This window comes from Prionailurus viverrinus, chromosome B4, assembly GCF_022837055.1.
Source record: "Prionailurus viverrinus isolate Anna chromosome B4, UM_Priviv_1.0, whole genome shotgun sequence".
Taxonomy (NCBI): Eukaryota; Metazoa; Chordata; class Mammalia; order Carnivora; family Felidae; genus Prionailurus; species Prionailurus viverrinus.
In genome coordinates this window covers 96,276,171-96,290,300 of record NC_062567.1, presented here as the reverse complement: position 1 = coordinate 96,290,300, position 14,130 = coordinate 96,276,171, and the positions used below count along the sequence as shown (strand labels likewise).

Genomic DNA, 14,130 nt, shown 5'->3' with positions numbered 1-14,130 from the left:
AGGGGATAATCCATTTCCTTGTCTCTCTCAGCTTCTAGAGGCTGCCTTTATTCCTTGGCTAATGGCCCCTTCCTCCATGCTCAAAGCCAGCAATGGCTGCTCGTCTTTCTTGTTTTTTATCACTCTGACACAGCTCTTCTGTAGTCACAGTATCCCTCTGCTTTCCTCTCATGAAGACACTTGTGATTGCATTGAATCCAGCTGGGTAATTTCAGATAATCTCATCTCAGGGTCTGGAGTCACACATGCAAAGTCCCTTTTATCATATCATGTAATTGTAACATATTTACATGTTCTGAGGTACAGGGTATGAACAACTCTGGAGGGTCATTATTCAGCTAACACATCTAAACTTCTCTTTGTGTTTTTAGAGTTTATTTATTTATTTGGGGGGGGGGAGGCACAAGTGGCGGGGTGGGGGAGGGGAGATAATTCCAAGCAGGCTCCACACTGTGGGCACAGAGCCCGACTCCAGGCTTGAACCCACGAACTGTGAGATCATGAGCTAAGCTGAAATCAAGGGTCGGATGCTTAACCAACTGAGCCACCCAGGTGCCCCTAAATGTTTCTTTTTATAAAGTAATCTTTTATTGAAATAAAGTATATGTCCACAAAATGTACACAGTTTAAGTGTACAGCAAACGAATTTCCACAAAGTGAACAATACTCAGGTCCCAAGTTCCTACATCAAGAAATAGAACATTACGAACATCCCAGGAACTCCCCTTGCCTGCCTATCCACTTCCCCTACCATAACAGGGTAACCTCTCTGTCCTGATATCATAGATGGTAACTGCCTTATTATAAACTTACTGAAGTCACAAAATTTAGACACTATGTATCTGGGTTCTTTTTGCTCAACATGTTTATGAATCAACATGTTATGAGTTGTTACTTGTTTTTGTCTTTTATTCTCACTGTACAGTATTTCTTTGTATATAAATATGCCACGGTTTTTTTACTCACGATGTTGATGGACATTTGGCTGTTTCAGAGTGGTGCTTCCATGAACTTTGGTGTATGCCTTTTGGTGAACATACGTCCTCGTTTCTGCTCAGTACATCCTTAGAAGTGGAATTGCTGGACCATTTAGTATGCATTTGTTCAGCTCTAAAAAATAACGCCAAATAGTTTTTCAGAGTGGTGGCTGCAATTAGCACTCCCACCTGTAGCAGTAAGAGGATTCTGGTTCACCACATCTTTGCTGGTGTTCAGTATTGTCAATGTCTTTCATCTTAGTTCTTATGGGTGTGTTATCAGTATCCCCTTGTATGAAACAGATATCCTCTTACATGAATCTTCCCTTCGAGTCTGTTGGGTTATCTTCTTTGCATTGATCTGTGGAACTTAATTTATATATTCTTGGTACAAGTCCTTTTTCAGTTATATTTGTTGGACAGATCTTTTCTTCCTCTATGGTCACCTTTTCATTTTCTTGATCAAGTCTTTTGCTGAATAGGAGTTTACTAATTTTGATGTAGACCAGTTTGCCGATCTTTCCACTTATCGTTAGTGCCCCATGTATCTTCAGGAAATCTCTACCTATCACAAACTCATTGTCCCTCTAACTCATAATGCTGCTTATGTCCTAATATATCAAATTATTATAAATGCATGGTTGGTGTCTAGGCTTTTCCTTTAGTCTCATCTCCCTATTGTGTATTTCTGCACCAATATCATCCTGTCTTAATTGGTATTGCTTTCTTTTAGAGTAATTAGAAAAAAACCTTCAATATTGGCTTGATATACTATGCCCTTTCCTCTTCTATATAAATTTTATTTTACTTATTTTTTAATTTAGTTTTTAATGTTATTATTGAAGAGAGAAACAGAGAAAGAGCATGAACAGGTGAGGGGCAGAGAGAGAGGGAGACACAGATCTGAAGCAGGCTCCAGGCTCCGAGCTGTCAGCACAGAGCCTGACTTGACTTGGGGCTTGACCTCATGAACCATGAGATCGTGACCTGAGCCAAAGTTGGATGCTTACCCAACTGAGCCACCCAGACAGCCCTTGTCAATATAAATTTTAGATTGAGCCTCCTTCAGTGAAAAATACTATAGTGGTATTAGTTAGAATTACTGAATTCATGGATTTCGTCCTCCCGCATTCATTCTTCCTGGAGAAGGAGAAGAGGATTTTGCTTCAGAGTTGGAAGTGGGAATAGCAGGTATAGGGCAGCCCTTCCTCTTCTCTTTTCCTTGGGAGCCAGCTGCCTGCAGAAGCTTCTCAAGGCGTTACATTTCGCAGGGTCCCTACCCACTGGGAATGAGTGGGTTAGTCCTATAATATAGTTAGTAATATAATTAGTAATATAGTTAGTAATATAGTATATAGTATATAGTAATAGTATATAGTTAGTAATATAATAAAATACATATTTTAATCTTCATCTGCCTGATTCTTATTTTGTATTGGTTAAGAACTTGGGTAGAAGTGTTTGGTACTACTTATTGGATACTTAAAACCTTAGCATAGAACTTTCCATTTATAATGTAAATGTTTTATTCTTTTATCTTTTCACGGAGACTCTAGACTCTAAGCTGCTGTTACTTCAACCTATCACTGTTAAATTGAATTCTGTTCATCTTTGAGAAGCAATCTAATATAATGGTTATGAGCAAGGTTGGGCTCTGTCATGCAGTAATTATATGACTCTGTAAAATTTATTTGTAAGATGGGATAATAGTACTTCATGAAGTTATTGCAAGCATTGAATGGACCAATACACATTTAAGTGATTTTAATAGTGACTGATGTCTAGGAAGTTCTCAATAAATAGTAGCTGTTATTGCTGTTTTTTTCTCAGCATTTAGAATTTTTTTAGGCATGTAGTGAGCATTCAATATGCACATTAATACTAATGGATTAAGTTGAATCGAGATGACCAATTTTTCATGGCTCCATCCTGTGTTCACAAACTCCTTTGGTCCATAGGCTCTTGTGTGTATCCTGTTTACCTTTCACAGAGACTTAGATTTTATTGAAGTATTACTTTTCAAGATCCCAATGACTCATATACTCACTTACTATTTACATTATTGCAGTTTCATTACACCTGCAGTTTTATTGGAGTGCCAAAAAATTATTTAGGAAGGAGAGTAAAGACACATGACCAATTTTTCAGATTTCTTAATATAAAGGAGATTACCAGTAACAGGTTCCAAAGTGTGGATATTTGGGTTTTATTTCATATTATTAAACAAAATTTTAGGACTAGCAATCTTCGTGAGGTCATTTTGTGCTTCATGAAGGCCATAAGATTAAATAAGCAGCCTGGGGTCTTACAGCTAGACCTCTTGCAAGGCTGGAGCCTCTTCCAGCATCCTTTTCCATTATTCTGTTATGTTGGTAAGGAATGTTTTCAGCTGCCCGTGACTGAAAACTTGACGGATGGTGACTTAAACAAGTCAGGATTTATTTTTCTTACATGACCAGTTGCCTGGAGGTAGTGGTTGGTTTTAGGCCAGTGGCTCAGTGATGACGCAGCTCTGGGCTGGCTTTTCTCAAGATCTTATTGGCCTTTCTGACATGCTTGCCTGATGGCTGGCATCTTTTCCCTGCCACATTCACAGGCAGGAACTGTTCCCATGCCACACTCTGTCACCAGGGTAAAAGAAAGTCTTTCCTGGAAGTTATTGGCAGGACTTTGTCCCTTAGTTACCTCTAATGGAAAAAAACTAAAAAAGCAAATTATATGGTTGGAGGGAGGCATAGAACAGGGTTAGAAATGGCTGCAGGTAGGACCAGTTACAAATGTGCTGTTTACTTGTGTAGCACTTTGATACTATACATTCAAATAGAAGTCAGTCATGTGTTATACACTGCATCTCAGGGTTATTTCCTCCGAGTCGTCGGCTTCAGTGAGCACTCAAAACGCGGGGCGAGGCGGGGGGGGGGAGGGTTATAACTTCATCTTCATTCTGTGTGTTTCAAAATATCAACGTAACTTTTTCTCGTACTTCATCATTTACATCAAGTGTCGTGTAAGTAACTTTAAAATAATTATTGACCAGTGTATTTCTTAACAGGATAAGAACCCATTCTACATTAACTGAAAACATGCTTTCCCACAAAGTACAGTTTGATGGTAGGATCATATCAAGGTAATTGTGATTTTATTAAACTTCTAATTCTATAATTGTAAAACATAGTCTCTTCAAATAGAAATAAGAATAATGAGATTAGTTAGTTTTGTCACATTTAAATAAAAAATGTGAATGTAGAATGAACATTTTAGGTAATATATATTAGTATGTTGCAAAAATTATAGGAACTAGGAACCTACAAATAAGACATTTTAATTAGAAGTTATTTAAAAAGTGATTTTAAAATGTCTTTCGAAAAGAAACTTAGAAATGAATTTTTTGATGATATATACTACTAGTAGAAAATGGTAGACCATTTAAAAATTAACCTTTATGTAAGCTGCTTTATTTGATTTTCCTTTAATGGTTTAAATCACTAGTAGATTATTGATAGATACAGGAAAGTGAGAAGAAAGATGATTCTCACATATGTTATCTCTGTCTTATAAACTTCCAATCATACAAAATGCTGATGTTCTTTGTGTATATTAAAGGTGAAGTGTGTTTTTAAAAGTTATCATGTTTGTTTAGTGATTTTAAACTTTCTTTTTTCGTTAAAAATTTTTTTCTAATGTTTACTTTTGGGAGAGAGACAAAGATAGAGACAGAGATAGAGACAGAGCATGAGCAAGGAAGGAAGGGCAGAGAGAGAGAGAGAGAGAGAGAGAGAGAGAGAGAAAATCCGAAGCAGGCTCCAGACTCTGAGCTGTTAGCACAGAGCCCGAGGTGGGGCTCAAACTCACAAACCGTGAGATCGTGACCTGAGCCAAAGTTGGATGCTTAACTGACTGAGCCACCCAGGAGCCCCTTAAACTTTCTATTAATGGCAAAGATGAAAATGTCTATCCTTGAGTGGCTTCTTGCAAGGTCAACATTTAAAAATTTTTTTCACTTTATCTTAAAATTCTATGTCAAAATAGTGATCTAAATTGTAATATATCTATATTCATATCAGTGTAAGGTAAAGCCTTTTCTCCATCCAAATCTTACTTAAACTGACACTTCAGCAAGCCAGGTCGTTTCCCCTGTAGCTGTCCATAATGGTTGCTCATTGGCACACATTCAAGAGAGTTATGCTATTCTTTGACATACACAATTCTGGTTTATTATTTAATTTGAAAATTAGCCTATTTGAAAATCTTTAATATTATTCTATTTTTCTAGAAATGGACGTGATGCTTGCAGAGAGCTGATTGGGTTCTTTTTTACTCATGACCAGTCCCTAACAATTTATGAATATCGGCAATTTGGGAAAAATAGGTATGCCATAAAACATTGTTACAACTCTCAAGATGATGACTTCTGAGAGAATCTGACTAACTTTGCACTTTTGTCATTTAACTTCTAGAACAAATGTGCTTCCTTTTATTCAAAAAAACATTTATAGTCATCAGTGTGGACGAAGAAAAGGAAAACAATACCAACTTGGTGATTTTTATATTGTAAGTTAAGTATGTATGTATGTATGCCAATGTTTTAATACCAGATGTTGAATTTTGTAGGATCCTGTGGGGGTGGAGGAACAGGGTTTCTAGTTTTCAATTTATTACCTCTACTCTTTACAGGGCAGGGGCATTTGTGCGAGTGGCTAATGGTTGCTCTTTCCCCAGGAGGTTCTGCCTCTCAGGTCCAGATCCCGGTGGCCTGAATGTAAGCATAGCATTTATTCCCCGTAACACTCTACCATTCCCCACAAATCTGGGATATAAGTTTGGGAGAGCTTGTCTCTTGGTACTTTTAAGGCCTTCAAGGCTGTGCCACTAGGTATGTGGCTACTTCAGTAGTACCAGGAGTAATGCTTCTCATAATTGCAGGCTTATCTCCTGAAGATGCATGTTTTTCTCCGTATAGAGGGATACTTGGCCTCTGGAGCTGTCATATATCTGATAGTTAGCTTATCCTCCTTGTGATTTCCCCACCTCACACAACTACTGACTTATGGTGTATAACAAGGATTCCCTAGAATGGGTTGGTCTTCGGTAATATTACAATTTGTATAGTGCTCTTAAATTTTGTTTTGTATTTATTTTTGTTTTTAAAGTAAGCTCTACGCTCAACGTGGGGCTTGAACTCATGACCCTGAGATCAAGAGTCGCGTGCTCTGTGGACTGAGACAGCCAGGAGCCTCTAGTGCTCTTAAATTTTAAATTACTATGTTTATATTATCTCAAATGTAGCACTATCCACAGTGACCATCCAGGTAGCACATATATACTCATAGGATAAACATTGGAGATAGAACAGTGAATAAGTTAAGTCAGTTTCCTACTTTCATGGAGCTTACACTCTAATGGGAAATACAGTCAAAAAGGAGGGCTGGATAGGAGGGGCAATGATTCAGTTTTGTTGGGTCAAAAGAGGCTTCCTGGAAAGAGCGCCATCCAACGTTGACCTAGAAAAGGAATTAGCTAGGCTGGGATAAGTAGATAGGAGAGGAAAGGCTTCCAGGTGGAGGAGACAGCTCGTGCAAAGAACAAAAGCATGAAAGAACATGGCTTATTTGGAGAACCGGAAGTAGTTAGCTGGCTGAACTTTAGTTCAAGTTAAGAGTTGGCAAGAGAGGAGTCAGAGCTTATTAACAGTAGACTTATATTAAAGAGTTATCTAAAATGTATTGGGGAGTCATTGAAAGATGATAGGTGGATGGAACAAGGGGAGCTGACATTATCTGGTTTGTGATTTAGAAAGATCTTTCTAGTTACAATATGGGGAATGGATTGAAGACTAGTAGAAAGAACCAGATTGGACTGAATAATATTAATTAGGAAGGAGGTAACGGCAACCTGAATTAGGCAAGTGGCTGTGTCTCTGAAGCTAATTAGAAAAAAAATTTAAAGTCTTCAGGAGGCAGAATCAATAAGATGTTGTGACTAGTTACATGAGGAGTTGGGGTGAGGAAAAACTTTACATCTTAAACTTGGATTAAATAAATACACTAGACATATGTCAGTGTAGCCTGCTTCTTGAGATCTAGAGAACATCAACTCCAAATCCCATTTCACAACCTGCAGACAGAACGTTTCACGTCTATCCCCAAATTAAAGTTACCTCTTGCTTTGAGCTGCTGCTTTAATGATTTAGTGTAGTTTATGATTTATTCTCACTATCCCTGTTCTGTATTACTTGAACCAGATGTGGAACTCTGCTGCCTTTTATGATTTTCAAGAAACAAATGGGGTGGAGAGGAGAAGGAAGAAAGAGAAAAGAAAGCAGGGAGGGAGAGAGAGGAACAGAGGAATGAAGGAAGGAAAGTAGGAAAGAAAAAGGGGAGGGAAAGAACGAAGGGAGCGTCTGGGGGGCTCAGTCGGTTGAGTGTCTGACTTCGCTCAGGTCATGATCTCGGGGTCTGTGAGTTCGAGCCCCACACTGGGCTCTGTGCTGACAGTTCAGAGCCCGGAGCCTGCTTCGGATTCTGTGTCTCCCTCTCTTTCTCTCTCTCTCTGCCCCTCCCCCGCTCATGCTCATCTCTCTCTCTGTCAGAAATAAACATTAAAAAAATTTATATATATATACACATATATACGTGTATGTATTACATACATATATGTGTATATATATGTGTGTATATATATATATATATATATAATCCTTAGTGTGGCAGACATTTTGAAGGGCATAATAGAGGGAGGTTTATTTTGCATCAGTGTAAGCAACTTACAATAGACATTTTTATTAAAACTATGTCCCTTAAACATTTCTCATGATATAAGTCCTCCTGTCCATTTTCTGACTGCTTCCACCTCTTGCTCTTCCCACAGTCTTCCATTTCTGTATGCAGGGATATTAGGCTTAATTTCTTTTTTGCGAGGGTGGGGGCAGGTCTTGTCTTATGTGGGGGTGGGGGCAGGGACCTTCCAGGTGTTATCCTGGAACTTACCTTTTCACTTTTGTATGCTCCATCAAGGTCTTTTCCCAGACACTCCCTGAAGGAAATTTTAGTGCCCTGTGGTAAGATAATACTCATATAAACATGTACGTGTGCCCACAGACACACATGCATAAAAGTGCACCCACATACGTTAACTCACAATCATGCTTTGGATGCTCTGACTTAGAACACGTACAAGTATGTACACACAAATGTATATATACGTGTGCTTATAGGCATTGTTCTGCTACACGTATCATATAGTCTCTTTCAATGCTTCATATAATCATTTCAAGAGAATTTATATACATTTTAAAGAATGGAGAAAATACTATAGTTATATGTTTTTAAAGTAAATACTCCAGGAAAAAGGAAAGAAATCTCTCCCCTTATTTTCAAGAGAGATAATTAAGCCCCTTATTTTAATGTTTGTCCATATTCGACCATATTTATTTGAGCAGCTCAGAGATTAAAAGAATAATTTTCTAAGTTTGGATTAGGGATTTTTGATAGGAATTTTTTCACCAAAGCCCTGCTGCTCCAGTTAGGTTACAATTAGTTTTAAATTTATGTGGTGTTTGTTCCAAAAGACCGGGTGAGAGAGGGTGATGGATCCATTGTAGTTCATCAATTTGCAGTACATCTTTCTGTGAATCAATAGTTGTATTTCTAAACTTAAGGATGCCATAATTAAATAACTGTCCTTTCTTCTTCTGACTCTTATAGAAAGTTGGAGTTCTTTTTTCACATCGATTGTTAACTCTGAGATTGTTCTAATTGAGAGATTGAGAAATTATTTCCTTAATTTCCAATATTATTAGCTGGAGCCTGTGTGGTTTCCAAATATTCTCTAAGTATACTTTTTTTATAGTATAAAAGTATACCATGTATCGTATAATCAGAATTGAATATTTAAAATTAGTATTAGTGTGTTTTACTTCTCATATACTTCCTAGCTTTAAATAATTCATCTTCTGGGGCATGAGAGTGTCAGTTGAGTGTCTGACTTTGGCTCCAGTCATGATCTCATGGCTTGTGAGTTCCAGCCCCATGTCGGGCTCTGTGCTGACAGCTCAGAGCCTGGAGCCTGCTTCGGATTCTGTGTCTCCCTTTCTCAGCCCCTCCCTGGCTTGTGTTCTGTTTCTCTGTCTCTCTCTCAAATATAAATAAACATTAAAAATATTAAAAATTAATAAATAATTCATCTGTTAATTTCTTTAGGGAGCAAACTTGACATTTTTGAGTTCTGATCATCCCAGACTTCCAGAAAGCATAAAAGAAAACACATTACTTATACTTCGAATCACTAATATTGATCAGATAGCTTTGGATTCTCTCAAGTAAGTAAAATATGCACTTGTCATTTTGAAAGTAAGTGAAAACACTATTTTTTATGATCTTAAAATGATATTCTGTTCTAAAGCATTTTGACTTTAGTTAAGGTTTATATTTTCGAAAAACAAAGCATAGATATATTTGACTCCTTTATGTGCTATATTGTACTCAAATACACTTTATGTGTGGGAATAGTTAAATAAAGATAAAAAATGTCCCATTTTCTGTTAAAGGTATTTTATTAATTTGCCTGTGTTATATCACTTTTATTTTACCAAATGCCACCGAAGTTATCAATTTTAAAAGGTAGGCTACAGTACCATATTATAATGTTACCCACATTTTTAGTGTAATGCTTTTTTTTTTTTTTTAGCACTTGCTTATATTATTCATGGATTGATGGTATACGTAATGAAAAAAAAAAGTGGTATGAATCAAAAAGTGCTTTTAAATGAATTTGAGTTTTTTAAATCACAGAATATTTATTACGTAAAACATACATTTTAAACAGATTTTATTTTAGAGAGAGAGAGACAGAGAGGATCTTAAGCAGGCTCCACACTCAGCACAGAGCCCAACTTGGGGCTCGATCCCATGATCCTGGGATCATGACCTGAACCGAAATCAAGAGTTGGACACTTAACCAACAAAGCCACCCAGGTGCCCCCACACATATATTACTTATATATATTTTATAATATATATGTATGAACATGTCAATTGAAATATATATTACTTATATATGCTTTATAATATATATTCTGATTTAAAAGAATTGAAATTCATTTAAAAACATGTTTTGATGCAAAGTGTGTATAAATAACATGTTTTATATATATTCATATTTATATATAAGTAATATATATAAATAAAATATAAAATGTGTATAATCAGAATATATAATAAAATATATATTTTTAAATCACAGACTATATATGTATATATGCTGTTCTTGCTGAGTGTTTCTTCGTGCTATATGCATATTAGAATGACAATAATTGGTGTACTGTGTGTGTGTTAGAGGACACATCCCATAAATTGGCTAAAGGAAGTCTGTTTCTTTGTTATGTGCTGTATTGCTCAAATGCATGCAATTTTTTTTTCGCTTTTTAAAATAACGTTTTTACATTTTGTACTTTGAAAGTTAAAACTGATTTTAAATTTTATAGTTTTAATAATTTTAAAAGAACATTGAAATAGCTACAAAATGAATATAATGTTTAAAGGTAGTTCTTGGAAGGTTTAAGGATTTTAGCTCTTGATTTAGCATATTCAGTCTTCTGGGGATTAAAGCAGCAAGCAGAGGTGGGACTTGACTAATCTCTAAGCACTCTTCCAACTCTGAGAGTTTCTTTGAGTCCGGAACAGGAAAGAGCTTAGAGTTTCCATACTCAAAATTGCAAAAGAATACATTTTTATCATCGTGAACATGTCAATTGCAGAACTGATTCTGTGGAACGTGAGGATATAACCAGTCAAGAAGCCAATGATAGGCTTGTCTTAAAGGCCATTCAAGGTATGTATCATTACCATAGTCTCAAGTCTTCAACCATTCTCTTTGCAAGCAATATTTTCCAGACATTTCTTAGTTTTGTAACAAAGGCACTTGATTTATATTTCTTATTTGCTTATTTTGCTTATATTTTATGATATATATATATTTAAAAATATTTTTAAGATTTCTTCTATTTTAAAGATTCTGTTTAATTGAATAATATTATATGAATTATGATCTTAAGAATTTTATTTTATTTTTTTATTTTAGAGAGAGCACTCATGAGCACGGGAATGGGGCAGTGGTGGGGGACGGGGGACAGAGATAGAGAGAGAATCCCAACATGAATCTCATTCCCAGTGTAGCATTTTTTCTCTTACAAGAGGCTACTATAAATCTCTTTAGGTTATCATCTAATGCATAGGACAAGTATTATATTACAAAAATCACTTATATTTTATTCATTTCATGGATAAAACCCATACTATCTAGTACTTTCTATAATTCTTTTGTTGACCATTAGCATGATAGATGGTTCTTCATCCCCTTGTTTTCAATCTGAAGGTGCCTTTAGGTCTCAAGTGGGTCTCTTATAAACAGCATATAGATAGATCTTGTTTTCTTATCCATTCTGTTACCCTATGTCTTTTGATTGGAGCGTTGAGTCCATTGACATTTAGAGTGAGTACTTAAAGATACGAGTTTATTGCCATTATGATGCTTATAGAGTTGGAGTTTCTGGTGGTGTTCTCTGGTCCTTTCTAATCTTTTGTTGTTTTTGGTATTTATTTATTTATTTATATATATATTTTTTCATCTTTTATCCCCTCAGAGAGCCCCCCTTAAAATTTCTTGCAGGGCTGGTTTAGTGATCACAAACTCCTTTAATTTTTGTCTGGGAACCTTTTTATCTCTCCTGTTTTGAATGACAGCCTTGCTGGATAAAGAATTGTTGGTTGCATATTTTTCTGATTCAGCACATTGAATATATCCTGCCACTCCTTTCTGGCCTGCCAAGTTTCTGTGCATAGGTCTGTTGCAAATCTGATTTGCCTTCCCTTATATGTTAAGGACTTTTTTTCCCTTGCTGCTTTCATGATTCTCTCCTTGCCTGAGCGTTTTGTGAATTTGACTATGATATGCCTTGTTGATGGTCGGTTTTTGTTGAATCTAATGGGGGTCCTCTGTGCTTCCTGGATTTTGATGTCTGTCTTTCCCCAGGTTAGGAAAGTTTTCCGTTATGATTTGCTCACATAACCCTTCTACCCCTATTTCTCTCTCTTCCTCTTCTGGGACCCCTATGATTCTGATGTTGTTGCTTTTAATGAGTCACTGATTTCTCTAATTCTTAAATCGTGCTCTTTTGCCTTAATCTCCCTCTTTTTTTCTGCTTTGCTATTCTCTATAAGTTTGTCCTCAATATCGCTGATTCTCTGTTCTGCCTCATCCATCCTTGCCGCCACTGCATCCATCCATGATTGCAGCTCAGTTATCGCATTTTTAATTTCCTTCTGGCTATTTTTTACTTCTTTTATCTCTGCAGAAAGGGATTCTAATCTATTTTCGACTCCAGCTAGTATTCTTATTATCGTGATTCTAAATTCTGGTTCAGACATCTTGCTTGTATCTGTGTTGGTTAAATCCCTGGCTGTCGTTTCTTCATGCTCTTTCTTTTGGGGTGAATTCCTTCATTTTGTCATTTTAAAGGGAGAAAAGGAATTAATGAGGTAGAAAAATTGAAATAAAAAAATTGAAATTAAAAAGTATTAAAATTAAAAAATTAAAACCACACACAAGTAGAATAGATGATGCTAGATCCTATGTGTGTTTTGGTCTGGGTGTTGAAAGAGGTTTTGACAGGTTAGAGAAAAAAAAGGAGGAAAAAAAAAAAGGGGAATTGTTTGAGAATTTGAAAAAATGAATACACTGAAGTAGACTAAAATGAGATGATGGGGGTAAAATAGAATTTGAAAAAATATACACAAAAGTGAAGAGTATAGTAGAAAAAAATTAAAGAAAAATATTTTTAATAAAAATTAAAAATGAATGAATTTTTTCATTTTCTGTGTTTAAGAAAAAGAAATGAAAAAGACAAAAAAGGTAAAAAAAAGAAAGTCATTTGAAAATTTGAAAAAGTGAATACACTATAGTAGACTAAAATAAAATGATGGAAGTAATATAGAATTTGAAAAAATTTACATAAAAGCAAAAACAATAGTAATAAAAATTAAATAAAAATATTTTTAAAAGAAATTGAAAGTAAAAATGAAGGTTTTCTCTTTCTGCATTCAAGAAAAAGAAAATAAAAAAGAGAAAAAGAAAAAAGAAAGAAAAAAAGTAAATTGTTAGAAAATTTGAAAAGGTGAATACACTGAAGTAGACTAAAATAAAATGATGGAAGTAAAGTAGAATTTGGAAAAACTTACACAAAAGTAAAAAATATAGTAATAAAAATTGAATAAAGATATTTTTAATAAAAACTGAAAATAAAAATCATTTTTTTCTCTTTCTGTATTCAAGAAAAAGAAAAGAATTGTAAAAGAGAAAAAGAAAAAAGAAAAAGGAAATTGAATAGATGAGCCTGCTAACAGATTGAAGTAGGACTGAAATTGCTTCGTTTTCCCCTAGAAGTCAGTCTATGTAGCTCTTTATACTCCATAAATTAAGCTGGCGGTGAGACTTGTGTTCTTGAAGAGTGAAGTTGGCCCAGTTGGGCGGGGCTCAGTGTAACAGCTCGGCTCTCCACTAGATGGCACTGCTAGCCTACTGGGGTGGATTGTTGCAGAGCTCGCAGGTGCGTATGCGCATGTGCATGCATGGAACCGGTGAAAATGGTACTACCCAGCTACCCAGTTTGTTCTCCGGGATCAGCAATTGCGCATTCGTCCTCAGTCTTCAGCTTTCATCCACTCCCTGCTTTTTCACTCTCTGTGACCAGGCCCCAGGCAGTACCTCTCTCCCAAGTTTTGTCTCAGATGTGGCTGTTTTCCCCAGCCCCTTACTTCCAAAGGACTGCAACTTTGACCTGTTCCGCCCCTCCGCGGGAGGGTCTCATTGAGCAATGGCCAAATGCCAGCTGCACCAGGAACGCCTGCTGGACCCTGCTAATGCCGGTGCCCCGAGACTGAGGCTAGGTGCCAGCCCACCCTAGAAAAAGTTCGCAAGATAGTGTAGCAGCAGCTTTTCAGGGATTATGGAAAATCACAACACACGTCTGGCACCAGGCTTCACCCTTAATGACCTTGTTCTAGCAACAGCGAATGTGGCTGTTCTCTGGGGTCTGCTGGGACCAGGTGGCTTCAACAGTCTCTACCAAATGTCCTTCCAGCAGTGGAACCGCTTTTCC

General features: G+C 36.4%; 1 protein-coding gene across 11 annotated transcripts in view; it reads left to right on the top strand.

Moving 5' to 3' along the window:
- CAPS2 (calcyphosine 2) overlaps positions 1–14,130 on the top strand; it is a 57,276-nt gene that overhangs the window by 24,874 nt on the left and 18,272 nt on the right. For all 11 annotated transcript variants that reach the window (XR_007153844.1, XM_047865838.1, XM_047865840.1 and 8 more), the window contains 5 exons: positions 4,030–4,104; positions 5,251–5,346; positions 5,435–5,528; positions 9,176–9,294; positions 10,732–10,805. Coding sequence is in view for 10 of the 11 variants with exons in the window: in XM_047865838.1 (XP_047721794.1) it covers positions 4,030–4,104; positions 5,251–5,346; positions 5,435–5,528; positions 9,176–9,294; positions 10,732–10,805 (458 nt within the window). In the remaining variant the exon portion in view is untranslated. The remainder of the gene's footprint in view (positions 1–4,029; positions 4,105–5,250; positions 5,347–5,434; positions 5,529–9,175; positions 9,295–10,731; positions 10,806–14,130) is intronic.